Source organism: Cynara cardunculus, unplaced genomic scaffold (genome assembly GCF_001531365.2).
Source record: "Cynara cardunculus var. scolymus isolate 2C unplaced genomic scaffold, CcrdV1 Un_Scaffold_7370, whole genome shotgun sequence".
In the NCBI taxonomy this organism is placed as follows: domain Eukaryota; kingdom Viridiplantae; phylum Streptophyta; class Magnoliopsida; order Asterales; family Asteraceae; genus Cynara; species Cynara cardunculus.
Window position 1 is genome coordinate 3,427 of NW_020203512.1, and position 15,210 is coordinate 18,636.

At 35.5% G+C, this 15,210-nt stretch overlaps 1 protein-coding gene across 1 annotated transcript; it reads right to left on the minus strand.

The window, feature by feature from the left end:
* Window positions 1-9,317: 9,317 nt before the first annotated feature.
* Window positions 9,318-10,091, minus strand: LOC112504924 (MFP1 attachment factor 1-like). The gene has a single exon (XM_025108880.1). The coding sequence runs from the start codon at window positions 10,055-10,057 to the stop codon at window positions 9,560-9,562; it is 498 nt and encodes a 165-aa protein (XP_024964648.1). The 5' UTR covers window positions 10,058-10,091; the 3' UTR covers window positions 9,318-9,559.
* Window positions 10,092-15,210: the final 5,119 nt, after the last annotated feature.

The window sequence follows — 15,210 nt, forward strand, 5'->3', positions numbered from 1 at the left end:
CTTATGATATGGCCACTGTACATTCACTAGTCTGATCTATTTATTTCTCAACACTTTTACTTTGAAGTCAGTAATGGCTTTATGGGTCTCTTCATAACACAACTTTTCATCAATTTTGATTTCTAGTAGTGACACAACTACTTCTGGATTTGTGTGATAACYGGATCCTGGTTATCWTCTGAGGTAATTAATACATGATTAATTGTTAAATGATTACGTGATGRCATGATAAACTGATATATTTGATCATGCTAATGTGTGAAACTTTATGCATAAATAAGTATGCATCAATTATATGAATATATGTGTAATGTGAATATGCATGAWWTGGTATGCTTTGCATTATACATGATATATGCATGAATGAGTGTATGCATAGTGTATATGTGCATGCATGTGAAGGAGGCGGTTTAGCCGACCTTCCTATTTTAGAAAGTATATAAGGAGGGTCTTAGTCTCCATCACATTTTTCTTGCCATTTTTGGAGAGAGAGTGTGCGATTTAAGAAGAAAAGGAAGTGGTGATCGGATAACTTTTGATTGGAATCAAGTGGATTCAAGTTGGGTTCAATCTTATTTCTAAAAGATTTTAAAGGTGAGTGGTTAAATGCTTGTAAAATATTTTAAATTTGCATATTGAATTGAGTTGAGTTTTGAAGGTTTACCAKAATTGATTTTAAATCGGGTAAGGTAATGACCGATTTATCTCTAAACCGCTTATAGTGTTGTGCGATTTAGAGTTAGACAAAATTGAAAATATATAAACCGCCTGGTGTGTTGACCGGATTATGTTAAATCGGACACTTGTTGTCCGGTTTAGCTTCAATCGAACATAGTGTTGTACAATGCTAAGTGTTAGTGGGATTTGAGAAATATAAATCGCTTGAAAACATTGAACGGAGAAGCAGGAATACGACTAAGAGGTATCCGATTTATCTAAATCGGACAAAATCTTTACGTGTCCGGATTGTTAAATCGGACGAGGCATTGAGAAAGTTGTCCGGATTGGTAAATCGGACAAGGGTCTTATATTGACCGGAGTGGTAAATCGGACACAATGAATAGTGTTGTCCGGATTACTCTAATCCGGCCAAGGTTTGATTGGAGATGAAATTYGGTCAAGTCTGTATTAACCGGATTTGTGTGTTGATTTATGTATTAATCATTTTGTTGTTCTTTTAATAAGAAATRGGAATTTTGATAAAGATGATTTTGAACTGATAATATTCCATTGACTACGGTCTGTTCAATATGGAATTGTTTTGTGAAATGTTTTAATGAGGATATAAAAGTGGCATCTCAAGGAGAGGTGTACCATGGGATAAGGGTGGCATATCAAGGAGAGGTGTACCGTGGGATAAGGGTAGCATATCAAGGAGAGGTGTACCTTTGGATATAAGGATGGCATTTGTATGTGTGTGTTACGTGATATAACTCTTACTATTATATCATTTAAGATTACCGTGTCTAGAATCTTTATTTCTTTGTGATTTAAAGGTTTAGAATCAAGGTTCTTATTGGAAATCATAGTCTGGATGTTATTGAGGAGAAAATAACAGGTTTGGCCTGAAACTTTGAATAAACCTTGTTTAATTAGAAAGGTTTAAAAGTGACACTATGATATACCTGGTTAGTACAAACCTATTTGGGTTTTGATATATTATTTGCAAGCAGAGARTTTGACTTGAAAAGTGGAAAGATACTGGTAATATGTTCTTACTTGTTCATATATTTGTTATACATATGAAAGATATTTTGCATAAAAGTTTTGGTGATATTCACTCTRCAATAACATAAAAAAGAAAGCTCACTAGACCTTTCGGTCTAACCCTCGTTTTGTGATTTTAAATATGTATTGCAGGTGGTGTAGACGGTAAGGGAAAAAGGAAAATGTGATAACTCCCTATATGCATATCTACATGAAGATTTGATTATGCTACGTATAGTTTTGTTAGAAGAATTTGGAATACTACAAGAATTGTATTTTGAATTTTTCGAYCGTGTATTTAGTACTAGTAAATTCWTGTACTAAGGGACCTATRTGGTATATAAACATGTATTTCTTATATATGAAGTATGTGTTACATGCAATGTGTTGTATAGGGTGTTACAATTTGMTAGACACTTCCGTAGATTTGATACGTGTAAATTTTTATGAATACCACTCAACTCCATAGAAATTTCTAGTTTGTACGCCACTTCCCCGACTCGTTCAAGGATAGAAAATGGTCCAATATACCTTGGACTCAACTTACCTTTATGTCCAAAATGAACAACTCCTTTCCAGGGTGATACTTTCAACATCACCYTATCACCAATTTGAAACTCAATAGGTTTACGACGCTTATCGGCATAACTTTTATGCCGAGCCTGGGCTACTTTCATCTGTTCACGAATTTGATTAATCTTATTCGTYGTCAACTGAACTATATCACGTCTAACAAATTGTTTTTCGCCCACTTCGTTCCAACTCAACGGTGTTCGGCATTTTYGCCTGTACAACACTTGAAAAGGTGCCACCTGAATRCTCGAATGATAACTATTGTTGTAGGAGAACTCAATCAATGGCAAATGGATATCCCACAATCCTCCAAAGTCAATAACACATGCCTGAAGCATATCTTCRAGCGCCTRGATCGTTCRTTCACTTTGCCCATCGATATGTGAATGGTAAGTCGTACTCAACTTTATCTGTGAACCCATTTCTCTTTAAAAAATTCTTTCAAAACATAGACGTGAATTGAYTGTCTCGATCAGAAATAATCAATAGTGGACAACCATGGCGTGTTACCACTCTATCAATATACAGTTTCGTTAGTTGATCCATTACAATTCTTGAATTGGTAAGAAATAAGGAGATTTGGATATTTGATCCACAACAACCCATATAGCATCAAAGCCTTTCGGTRTTCTAGATAGCTTGGTTATAAATTCCATAGTAATGTGATCCTATTTCCGAACTAGAATTTCTAACGGCTGCAACCTACCGTAAGGTCGGTGATGCTTTATCTTCGCTTGCAGACAACTCATATGTTGCTCAACATGCCTTGCTATATCTTTCATCAGTCCCAGGTACCAGTAGAATTATTTCACATCTCGATACATTTTATTCGTACCTGGGTAAATGGAAAAACRAGATTTGTGAGCTTCAATTAATATTCTCTCTCTGAGATTACCATAACGTGGCACCCAAACTCTAACCTGGAAACACAACAATTYTCGGCTGTCCTTTACTAATTCGGTCAATAAACCATCGAGTCTCTCTTGCTTGATATTATCTTCTTTCATAGTTTATCTTGGAAACTTTGCAGTTCCTTGTAAATGTTTGGCAATAATTCCGCCCTTAAGGCGGTAGCTTTAATAGTACCGCTTTTTTCTTTATGGCTCAATGCGTCAGCTATTACATTAGTTTTACCTGGATGATACAAAATCTCACAATCATAATCACTCACCAGTTCCAACCATCGTCTTTGGCTCATATTCAGTTCTCGCTGATGGAACAAATGTTGCAAATTTTTGTTATTGGTAAAAATTTGGCACTTAGTTCCATATAAGTAATGTCTCCAGATTTTCAAAGCAAAGACTACGGCCGCCAGCTCCATGTCRTGAGTAGCATATTGTTTCTCATGCTCTTTTAACTGTCTTGAGGYATAAGCGATAACTTTTCCGTGTTGCATCAACATGCAACCCAGCCCAAGAACTCTAAAGTTATATGTGTAAAGAAAATGCTTTTTTCCTGTGTATTTTCTGAAAGGCTAWGTTCTAAAAAATTCATCACTCATAATTAATTTAGTCAACACCTAATTTATATAGTTTGAATTATAGTTACACTATAATTCAAAAATAAGTTTTTAGTAATTATCTTAACTTTAATATAATTATACATATTTACAGATAACACCCTGYAATTATCATAATTACGCTTCAAAACATATTTCGTAATTATCCTCCAAGAACAATATATATCTAAAATTAACTTGATTTAATCCAGGTTTCTACAAATGGAAGCAATTGTATTCTTTGTATGCGACCCTATAGTTTTACATACTCCCCATCAAACATTATCGCATACAAAATTTTATTGAGTCTGACTTWTAGTGATCATTTATCAAAGAATGACTCTGGTCCAAAGAAATGTCCCTTTTGAAGCAAGAATTGATTCCTTGATACCTAACACATATCTTTCCGGCTAAGGAATGAGAAATCTTTGCCCCAGGCGAGGAGCTGACATCGAGGTGACAAACCTTCCCTAAATAATATTATCATTCTAATGAGTAATGGTATATTAGTTATCACCATAAGGAAAGGTCAGTCCCTTTTGGGTCAATGGTGATTTATCTATGACCAGGATGAAACTTGGGTAAAATTAAGTGGAGGTCTGAACSGACTGATGTTCCGGAAACTCCCATCATATGAAATGGGTTCAATGTCCAGTTATGAAATCCTTGAAAAACGGCRAGAAAAGTTTTCCTAAATTTCTACCATCCCTTTTTTATATGGGACTACAAGTTGAACCAAAACAAAATCCTACCGATTTCTATGAAATAGCACCTATTCCYGTGAGATTTCAAAATCCTATATTTGTAGGATTTCAATGAATCCGGGCACTTCAAATCCCAAAAATCCTTCAAACCAAACATGGATTGGATTGGAATGGAATCCAAATCCAAATACAATTTAATCTTGCAAACTAAACGGACCTTAGGTTCTTTAGGTTTCATGCAATGTTTTTAAAAGATCTAGTTTTTGTCGAAGGATTAGATATTATAATGATTTTGAATTTTTGATTTGTCTGGTTTTTAGGATTTAAAGTAGAATTGCATTGCATTCTTTATTAATAATTACAAAAGGAATTAATGTGGGCTTGGGCGTGGATGACCAGGCTATATTGTTCTTGGAGGCCCATAACCGAACTACCAAAGAGGGTCGCGCTTAAAAGACMATAACTCTCGTGTCGGGTCATTGTTTCGGGTCTACGACCAGTCGATTTGAAGCTTGGAGCGAGGAGCACGTCGTGGTTAGGTCGTGGAGGGGCCTAATCGACTTTTGAAGCCTAAAAACGCTGTTTAAGCATGGTTTGTGGACATTTTCGTGGTTTTTACTCATTTTTGGCATTTTTGTGGCTTTTTATGTTTGGCCCATAATTTTTTTTCAGGCCRTTTTGTTTTAGGCTTCCTATTTATATGTGTCTTGTGTAATTTARATGGTCACACTTGTTTTTCAAAAACTTCAATTTTATCCCAAAATTTGAGTTCTCGTGAATTCGAATTTGAAGCCTAGGTTCAGTGTTCGTCGAATCAACGAATCCTAGAAGAGATTAGCCTCGGGTACTCTTAGAATCAACAAGACAATCTTTGTTCTCATTGTTATATGGTGCATCGGGAATGTTTTTAACATATTTTTAAAACCTAWTATAAATAAGTCCTATGAAATCTATTAAAATACTAACGATTCTTGTGGAATTTCCAAATACAATGTTTGTTAAATTTCATTGATATTTCAAATCCAAAATTTGCTTTCAACCCAAATCCGTCCAAATCTCTTATACAGAAAGGACCCTTAAAAAACTCAAGGATAAGTGTAATGATTTAAATTATTAATATTTAGAAAATTAAATTAAAAAAGTAAAAGAAAAACATAATTAAAAAACATAAAAGACTAGAGAGAGAGAGAGAGAGAGAGGTGTTTGTTTCAATGTTATATGGGTCCAAAGGGCCACAACATCATCCGCTACCACTCATCCCAACCCGTCCGACCGGTTCCAATCGATAAGGACATCATCCAATTGATTTATTTGGTTTTCAACTTTTTTTAAACGAACCAGATATCCAGATTGAATAAGTTGATAGGGATGTCATTCGTGTGGTTTATTCCATTTTAAACTTTTTCTAAACTACTTGATAACAATAACAATTATGGTTCAATTGAATCGTTTTTTTGATTATTTGGTTCAGTTATAAGGTAAACTGAAAGAAGGTATCACCGTAATAAGCTTTGTTGAACAAAGTTATGTTTGTTTTTTCTCCGAAAATTTGGTTCGTGAAAGGGTTAATATTTTCTYGAAGACGAAATAAGTTGCATAATAAATATTATTTGATTCTCAAAAGAGTTTATAAATATAAAAATAATAATTATACATCAACATAAAKAAATAATTGAAACCAAATTGACTATAGCTATTCAGGTAATCCGAAAACTGAATAACCTAAAACTTGATAGGTTATTCGTTTTTAGATTTTTTACACACTATCAATCAGTCCCTTTTGACCATTCTGAATTAAGATTTGAAAAAGAGAAATCTGATGGAGCTCAATTTATAACCGATCGGCTAGATAATTTGCTTAACTCATCGGTTCCCAACCAGTCTCATATCAATCTTTCCTTAACTGATTACACTCGAGTTCCGACCAGACCAATCCCTATTACTCGGTGGACGCTAGCTACAACAACACTTGAGCCTCATTTCAACACAAGCTGTATACATACAGCTTGTTCAATTCAGTCAAGTTAAGTAAAGAAAGAAATACTTTAACAATCAAAATAATATGTCATGAAGCTGATYAACAGAAGTTGTTTTGTTGTCGATTGTTTGCTACAATTTCTGTTYTCAAGTTCTAATGTGAAGAGATTGAGATGGTGCTTTCCACAAGTAGGTTATTGGTTCAAAGAGGTGGACTTTGAAGCTTCAATTGATGTTCTTGGGCTTGGATATGATCAATCCGTTAAAACACATATATTCGGTCGAATCGGTCAGTTATAGCCCCGGTCCTCRGTCCCAGGCCTTCCTTAACAGGCTCAGGTCAAAATCCTTGGCTGTTCAACAATGATCACCTCTACCAGTACAAATATATAATTGTATTTTTGGTAATGGAGTCGATAGAAAAACCAATAAAGAAGGGACACAAATATATAGAAAAGCTAGAGCACATCGACCGAAAAACACCCTCATTTGATCGGCAGTAAGCTAGCATGTTAWTAGCGTTTCAACAAGCTTCGCTATTTATTTTTCCAAATGTCTTTCTGGGAAATTTTACAATGTAACATAACTTATCAATTAATTTTACCAAACATGACCAATCTATCAACTAGCTTATTTATCGACAACTAGTTTATAAATTATGTTGTAGACAAGATAACCTCTAGTCTGAYTGATTCTTCAACCTGGACAAGTATCAAGGTTTGGATCTTCTCTCAACCATTGGCTTAGTTTCCTGTAGTTAACTACGTTCTAGGCAGATGATCTCTTGAGCGTACATGTCCTTTTAAGTCATTTTACAATGTTTTACCCTGATCAATTCCATGTCCATTGAAAGCTATAGTGATTGCAGTTCAGTCTCATCAMTTTATATACTCATTCCCAATGGGCAACATAACAGCTAAAGGAGCATCAGGATTAGATCAGTACCTAGAAATAAAACAGCTCCCAGCATCATAAACATTAACTGACCATTTTTAACCATCTCATACTTCGTTGACCTCTTTAACTGTTCTAGGGCTCCAAAAAAATTGAGCTATTTAATTGTAGAGCAGAATTGTGTTCATATATTAGGCCACATATAAAAGACTTGTATGCTTACCTTCAACTCTAGAATCTATGTTTCTTTTTAGAGGAAAACCAACAAAAATCGTTTACTTTAATGTTCCTCGTGAATCCAACATGTTAACGCAATAAAATGTAATCAGCAACTACTCCACCAAACTCGCTCAAACCTAACAAAACGTTGGCTTTCTCCAAGACCTGTCAACTTGCACCCAAAAGGATGTAAACAAAGACRGTGAGATCTTACGTACCCACCGATTATAGTACACTACTAATTCGTTAGACAACCTAAGRGTGGAATTCAAGTTCAGCAAGTCTAACTAGACAATATATTAGCATTTCAACTATGAATTGTTTTGATTGTAATTATAAATAACCAAGGTAATCAGTGAATATACAAAATGAATTCAAAGAATGATGGAGAACACCAACGATTTCTTTTGTGTAATACTAATTGATATTTGACAAGGCCAGGGACGATCRAGTGAGAGATTGGGGAAAAAAGAGGAAGGGGCCTTGTCGAACAGTTGACAGTATACTATGTTTGTTCACTCTTTCTATCAACTAGAATGCTCAAGTATACAATTTAGTAACTGTCGGTTGCTTATAGAGAAATGAGCAAATGTGAAACCAAACCAAACCAAACCAAACCAAAAAAGTCACGGTAAATCCCACTTGAATGTAGGGTTGAGCGGAGATGAGATGTAGGAAAATCTGACCTCTACCCCAAAGAGTAGAGTGGTTGCTTCCGTAAAGACCACCAATTTGTGCAAGAGTGTGAGCAAGTGTAGCAAGAATAAAGCTTAGCATATATGGTGAACAAAGCACTAGAAAAATAAGTAAGAAAAAACATCGAATAGATATACTGAAAACATACAAAGGTAAGTTAAGACAAGACCCACACACATAAAGGCAAAAACACAAGCCAGCCCTCTATCCCTCCCCTCCCAACCTGTCCAACTCCTTTCTGCGCAACTACACTAGCCAGAGCCTAAACTGCCAGCCTTTTGCCCAACTAYGCTAGAAATGAGCAGCGAAGGTAATAGTTCAAATGGTTAATGATTCAAATTAAAACCGAGAGCCAAAGTAGTCCATTGTTCTAAAAAATTAACCTAAGAGTGGAATTCAAGTTTAATTTCAAAGAATCTTCAACCATTTAAGCAAGTCTAACTAGACGATAATAGCACCTTSAAACAATGAATTGTTTTTATTCTAATTAACCAAGATTATTAGTGAACATACAAAATATGACTTCAAAGAGTGACGAAAATCACGAACCTTGACAGGCTACCAACTAGAATGCTCAAATATACATTTTCGTAACTATGTTGGTTGTATATATAGAAATGAGCAAATGTAATAGTTCAAATTGTTTAATGACTCAAATTGAAACTCAAAGCCAGATAGTCGTCTGTTCTCAAAACTAAGGAGCTACTGTTAGATGTATAAATCAAACCATTTAATTGTTCTACTGATTTCTCATKAAGAAAACTTCATTAGTTTTATGAATTCTTGAATAGCTTTTAAATTTCAATTTTGAAATTCAAATACTTGATTTGAAGTGAAATTTAACACACAGTTTGTTAAATCTTTTGGAAAAACCTCTTTTTTACTGCAATAGGGAACAAGGCAAAGAGAAAAAAAGAAATGAAAGAATGAACTAACCGATTGGGGTTTTTTCTTCAGTAACCATAGATGATGTAAGAAGAAGAWGAACATAAGTTCACTAACAAAATCATTACGGTTATCGCAGAATAATAGCATATACGCTGATTTAACTGCATAAATCATAGAGATCAAAATAGAAATTTAAGAAAATATGATATATAACATATCGAATTCCAGAACCCTAGAACTGATGGTACGATTAAGACAGAAATCCATGAACATGAAATTAACACAAGATCGATATTAGATCTGAAAAACTTATAACCAAACCCTCATCAAATCAAAACCCTAGAAATTAATTGATCTGACGGATAARGCTACAAATATGAAGCCCTAACCGTTTGCAACAGCTCTAAGATAGGGTTTCAACGGTCGAGCTTTCCTCAACGTGAGCAGTAGCATCGGTGGTGGCCCCATTCTTTTCATCCAGCGTCGAGGAGGTCGCCGATGAGGCGGATCTGGACTTGACGGTATCGAGCATTCGCTTGCTGATCTCTTTCGAGTAATATTGGAGGAGCTCGATGCCGTCGTCTTCGTTGTCTTCAGCAGATTTAGGTGCGTTATTGGCGACATTGAAAGCCTCCTCCTCGATGAGGCGAGCGACACCGGCAGCCTCACCGGCAGGTATTGTTCCATAACGATCGGAGAGGACGGATTTTTCCGAAAGCGTCTGGATGAGGCGTTTGATAACGGCGTCGCGAGTGCGTTGCGTGGGAGGCCAAATGCTGAACGTAATCCTWTCCAGCTTCGTCTTGGTCTCTTCAACCACCGGCGTCATCTGTTGCACGTTGTTTCCGGAATCTTCTACGGCGGGTMGTGTTGTCGTTTGCTCTTCCGTTTGGTCTGTCATTGTTCTCGAAGAGCTTTGTTGCGAACGAATGAAAATAACGGAGCGACAGAAAAGGGATTCAACGTATTTATAATGGGAGACTTTTCGTTCACACCCCCTACACTATACTTTAAGGTTGATATCGGTCCCTCATAAATGAATCGTGGAAAACCCCTTCCATTAATTTCTTTTACTAGTTTATAACGGTGTTCCAAAATGTAATAATAGATAGTAGTAAACCCTTRAGGGGTGTTTGGTTCGTCGGAATCCACCAGAATCTGATGGAATTGGAATGGTCAATTTCGTTGACCAAATTTAATTTCAATGTTTGGTTACCCATGGAATGGAATTGAATTCCAAACATTCTCTCATTTGAGGATTTCCCCATTCCTTCCTAAAACTGATGGAGAGAAGGCTTGGAGTTGGTGTTCCTTGTTGAAGTCGGTGTTCCTTGTTGAAGTCTTCAAACCACCATATAAGAGCTAGTGTTTTGAGTGTTCTTCATCGCCTCCTCTTGCTTTCTTCTTGGTGTGATTTAGAGATCTTGGAAGTATAATAAATCATTATGAGAGTTTTGAAGCTAAGATTTGGAAGGCTTGTTAGGARATCTCAAGTTTTTACCAAAGGAAGATCAAGATTTGGTTCAGAACCTAGATTTAGCATAAATCTAGCAAGATGAGTTCTAGTTGATTTGTAAAACTATATACATGTGAAAATATCTTATTTTGGAGTTTTGAACACATTTACATGGGTTATTACAAATATATTCATATTTTATGATTATTTGGGTATTGGGTATTTTTTTTGGGTTGTTGAAAACCTTTAGGAAACAAGTTTAAATGAACTTATACTTATTCTGCTTGAGGTTTTACCATATGGTGTGGGTATTTGACATATTTGGCTATTTGTCACTTGTGTCTTTATAAAACCCTAGAATATTCATATTCGAGTTTTGGTATATTTAATGATGAAAATCACTTGCGAGTGATATTGGTTAACTACTTGTATTTGGTTTGTTGGGTAAATGTCATGTTTATAATTTTAGAGTATTTAGAACTTAACCATTGGGAAGTGTTTTATAAAGRAATCCATAGACATTTTAGAGTATGATTTACATGGATTTGTTTATTTGAGGTTATGGTGGTTAAAAGGAGTTTATTTCTATATGAAGTATAATTGGTMTAATCAACATTTAAACGATGATTTAATTCTAACCATGAGGAGGTTTTGAACAAATCATACTTGAAGTATGAACGTGCATAAGCATTTCAAAAAGCACTTTATGGCCTTTTATTGGCTTTTTGAGTGTTTAAGCAAATCGTAGTGCTTAACTACCTATTATCAATTCAAATGATTTTTAGGATGTGGCCAAACCTAAATCGTTCACTACTGTCATTTGAACGTGATTTATATGTTTTGTGTAATTGAGAATTACCTGTTTCGAGTGGGTTCATCATTTAATGTCGAGTCATGTAATTGTAGATTGTCATGCAATGGTCCCATAGGCATGTGAGTCAATCATGTTTGAGAAATGAGAAGTTTTGATATTCTCAGTTTAAGTTCAATGTCTGAGTAGGCATAGTGGTAGTCTCGGTATTGCAGAKAGAAACCCATGTAGGGTTGGACTATAGGACTGTCGGTATTGCAGAAAGGAACCTGTGTACATTTGGACTCCGTTTGGGACCGTCGGTATTGAAAAAAGAMACCCATGTGGGTTTGGATTCCAAGATAGTGGGTATTGTGAAGATGATCACTTGTTGAGTCGAACTTCGGGACCTTGGATATTATGGTGATGAACTCGTGAGGAGTCAGGCACAAGGACCCTTGTTTTGAGGTTTCGCCCTGGTAGAGTTGACCCAAAGTCATTAGGGGTATTATGCGGATCAACTCCTCTGGATCGAGCCCATGACCATTAGTTTGTAGGGTAACTCTACARTATGTAAGTAGGCACTAATGTYGAGGGTATTRCAGAGTCGAACTCATRTGGGTTGGGCTCCGAAATATTGGTTATTTAAGTGAAAACTTGAAAGGAGTTAGACACCGTGATCGTGATGTAATACCCCCAAATACTACATTTGCATATAATACATATTTCATTACATAGAAATATAGTTTACATCACAWGGTCCCACTARTACAAGGATTCCTATATGTACAAAATCTACACATGAAAAATTCAAAAACAAATCTTGTACTAACACATGTAATACAACATGTATCTTCAAAAATAAGCAATCTTAAGCAGATCTTCAAAAGTAGAMAACAGATTAGGAAAATAATCACATTTTCYCKTTCCCTTTAATATCYCTGGACCCCGCTATTCCTACATTGCATAATTTTAAAACAGAAAATGAGGGTTARACCTGAAGGGTCTAGTGAGTAAGTCCCTTCTTTACAAATGGAGGGTGATAAACACCAAAATATAATAAAGTAACTTTRCTCAGAAATATTTGTAATACAATTCAATGATGCAGTTCTCAATGACATGTATAAAAGAATAAACTCAAGAACCTCAGTTCTATTACTAAAATATATTTKCTTAAAGATTCAACATTCTCAATATGAAACAATAATGTAACCAAAGATTCTTTGAATCATTAAACCATTCCTWTGTAAATATTTAACAGAAAGATTAAGGCAATACTTGCCCTTTATGACAAACCATTTTCCCCTTCTCAATAACATCTAAATTAATATTTCTAATAAGAATAATATCTTTAATTCATCAGGTCACAAAGAAATGATGATTCAAAGTTATTAAATCCAATTAGTAATAATAATAAGAGTTATAATAATATCCACATATGACAATGCCTCCCTTATTCCAAGTACACATCTCCTTAATATGCCACCCTTATCCCTCCATCAAAACATGGCTACTTATTAGAACAGACAAAAGTCACCACGTCTGAAAGTACCCATTCCCAGTTCTAAGCCAGAACAGACAAAAGTCACCACGTCTGAGTGAACTACCACTTAAAACAAGTTTCGTACCAAAACAGACTTACGTCACCACGCTTGGTAGAAACAATTTACAAAATCCAATTCCATACCAAAACAGACTTACGTCACCACGCTTGGTAGAAACAATTTACAAAATCCAATTCCATACCAAAACAGACTTACGTCACCACGCTTGGTAGGAAGGTTTCCCAAAATATAGTTTCATACCAAAACAGACTTGTGTCACCACGCTTGGTAGAAATATTTTTCCCAAAAATCCAGTTCCATACCAAAACAAACTTACGTCACCACGCTTGGTAGGAACATATCTTTTTATTTAAAAAGATATAAAAYACCCTCTTTATAAATCCACAATTAAACCCAATAATAGACATTTTTAAATTATATTAAATGTCTAAAATATTCAACATTTGAAAATTATCAAATATAAATCAYCCGGATAAGTTATYCGGATATACAATCTGGACAACACTATCCCTTCTTGTCCGATTTACTAATCCGGACAAGACTTGGTCGAGTTAAGACTAAACCGCATGACTCATGTCCGGTTTAAGGCWATCCGGACAACACATGATYGATTTAAGACTAAACCGCTCAATACGTGATCGGTTTATAACTAATCTGCACGACTCTTAGGCGATTTAAAACAAAACCGCACAATGCTTGGTCGTATTCATACTTTTCTGTTCAAAATCTTTGTCCGATTTACATATTTCAAAATTCTCACCAACACTCTAAATCGYACAACACTTAAGCGATTTATGAATAAATCAGACACCTCCTATTCGGTTTAAGAGTAATTCGGACAARCTTTGTCCGGTTTAGACTTAATCCGGTCACCCTTTGTCCGAATAAAACCCTTAATTAAATAACTGGTTTCTTTCCAATAATAAGCAACATTCAAATAAAACCAGTAACAAATTTTATACAAAAAGGTTTAAAAATCACTCACCTTTATACAACAACTTTGTTTTGAAGAAGATGAAAGGTAATTTGAATCCAATTCTTGATTATCCGGACAACTCTTCTCAATTCTCTCTCAAATTTTCAAATGAGGCCAGAAGCTTAATTCCTCACAAAACTTCATATTTATACTTTTCCCCATTTGGAAAGTCGGTCACCTTTCCTTCCCCCCCCCCCACATGCATGCATTATAAAACCATACATATATGTACATAAACTCATGCATACACATGCACATTAACATTATGCATATACAACATATATATATATATATATATATATTCCCACACATTATGCATATACCTCATGCATGAAATACACATATTTACGCAATTGATCCATGTAAGCATGTATCGACATAAACAATTAATTCACATAATAAATACCTTGGGTAATAACCAGGACCCGGTTATCACATCATCCACCCCTTCAAAAGAATTTCGTCCTGGAATTCCTTTAATTAAAGAGTCGTGGATAATCTCTTCTCATATCTGACTCCAACTCCGAAGTTGCCTCTGGTCCTTTGTGAAACTTCCACTGTACTTTAACCAGACTGATTTCTTTGTTTCTCAACACCCTAATCTTTCGGTCAATTGCGACTTCTGGTGTTTCCACAAAGTTCAGTTTACTGTCCAGTTTGACCTCTGGTAACGGTACAGCGAGACTCGGATCAGCTAAATATTTCCCCAAATTCGATACATGGAAAGTGTTGTGAATCAAACTTAGTTCTTCTGGTAGTTCTAACTGGTACGCCACTGGCCTGATTCGTTTACTTATCTTGAACGGCCCAACATACCTCGGACTGAGCTTACCTTTCTTCCCAAATCTGATGACACCCTTCCATGGAGAAACTTTCAACATTACAAAATCACCTACACAAAATTCAATCGGCTTTCGACGATTATCAACATAACTTTTCTGGCGATCTTGTGTTGTTTTGATTCTTTCACGAATCTGTTTAATTTTGTCTGAAGTTTCTTGAACAATTTCAGGACCCGTCAACTGCCTTTCACCTACCTCATTCCAACACAACGGCGTTCGACATTTACGTCCATACAATACTTCATATGGTGCCGCTTGGATGCTGGAATGGTAACTGTTGTTATACGCAAACTCTATCAGTGGCAATGATCTTCCCACGATCCCCCGAAATCAATAATACAGCTTCTTAACATATCTTCGAGAGTCTGGATAGTTCTCTCACTTTGCCCATCTATTTGCGGATGATAGGTTGTACTTAACTGAAT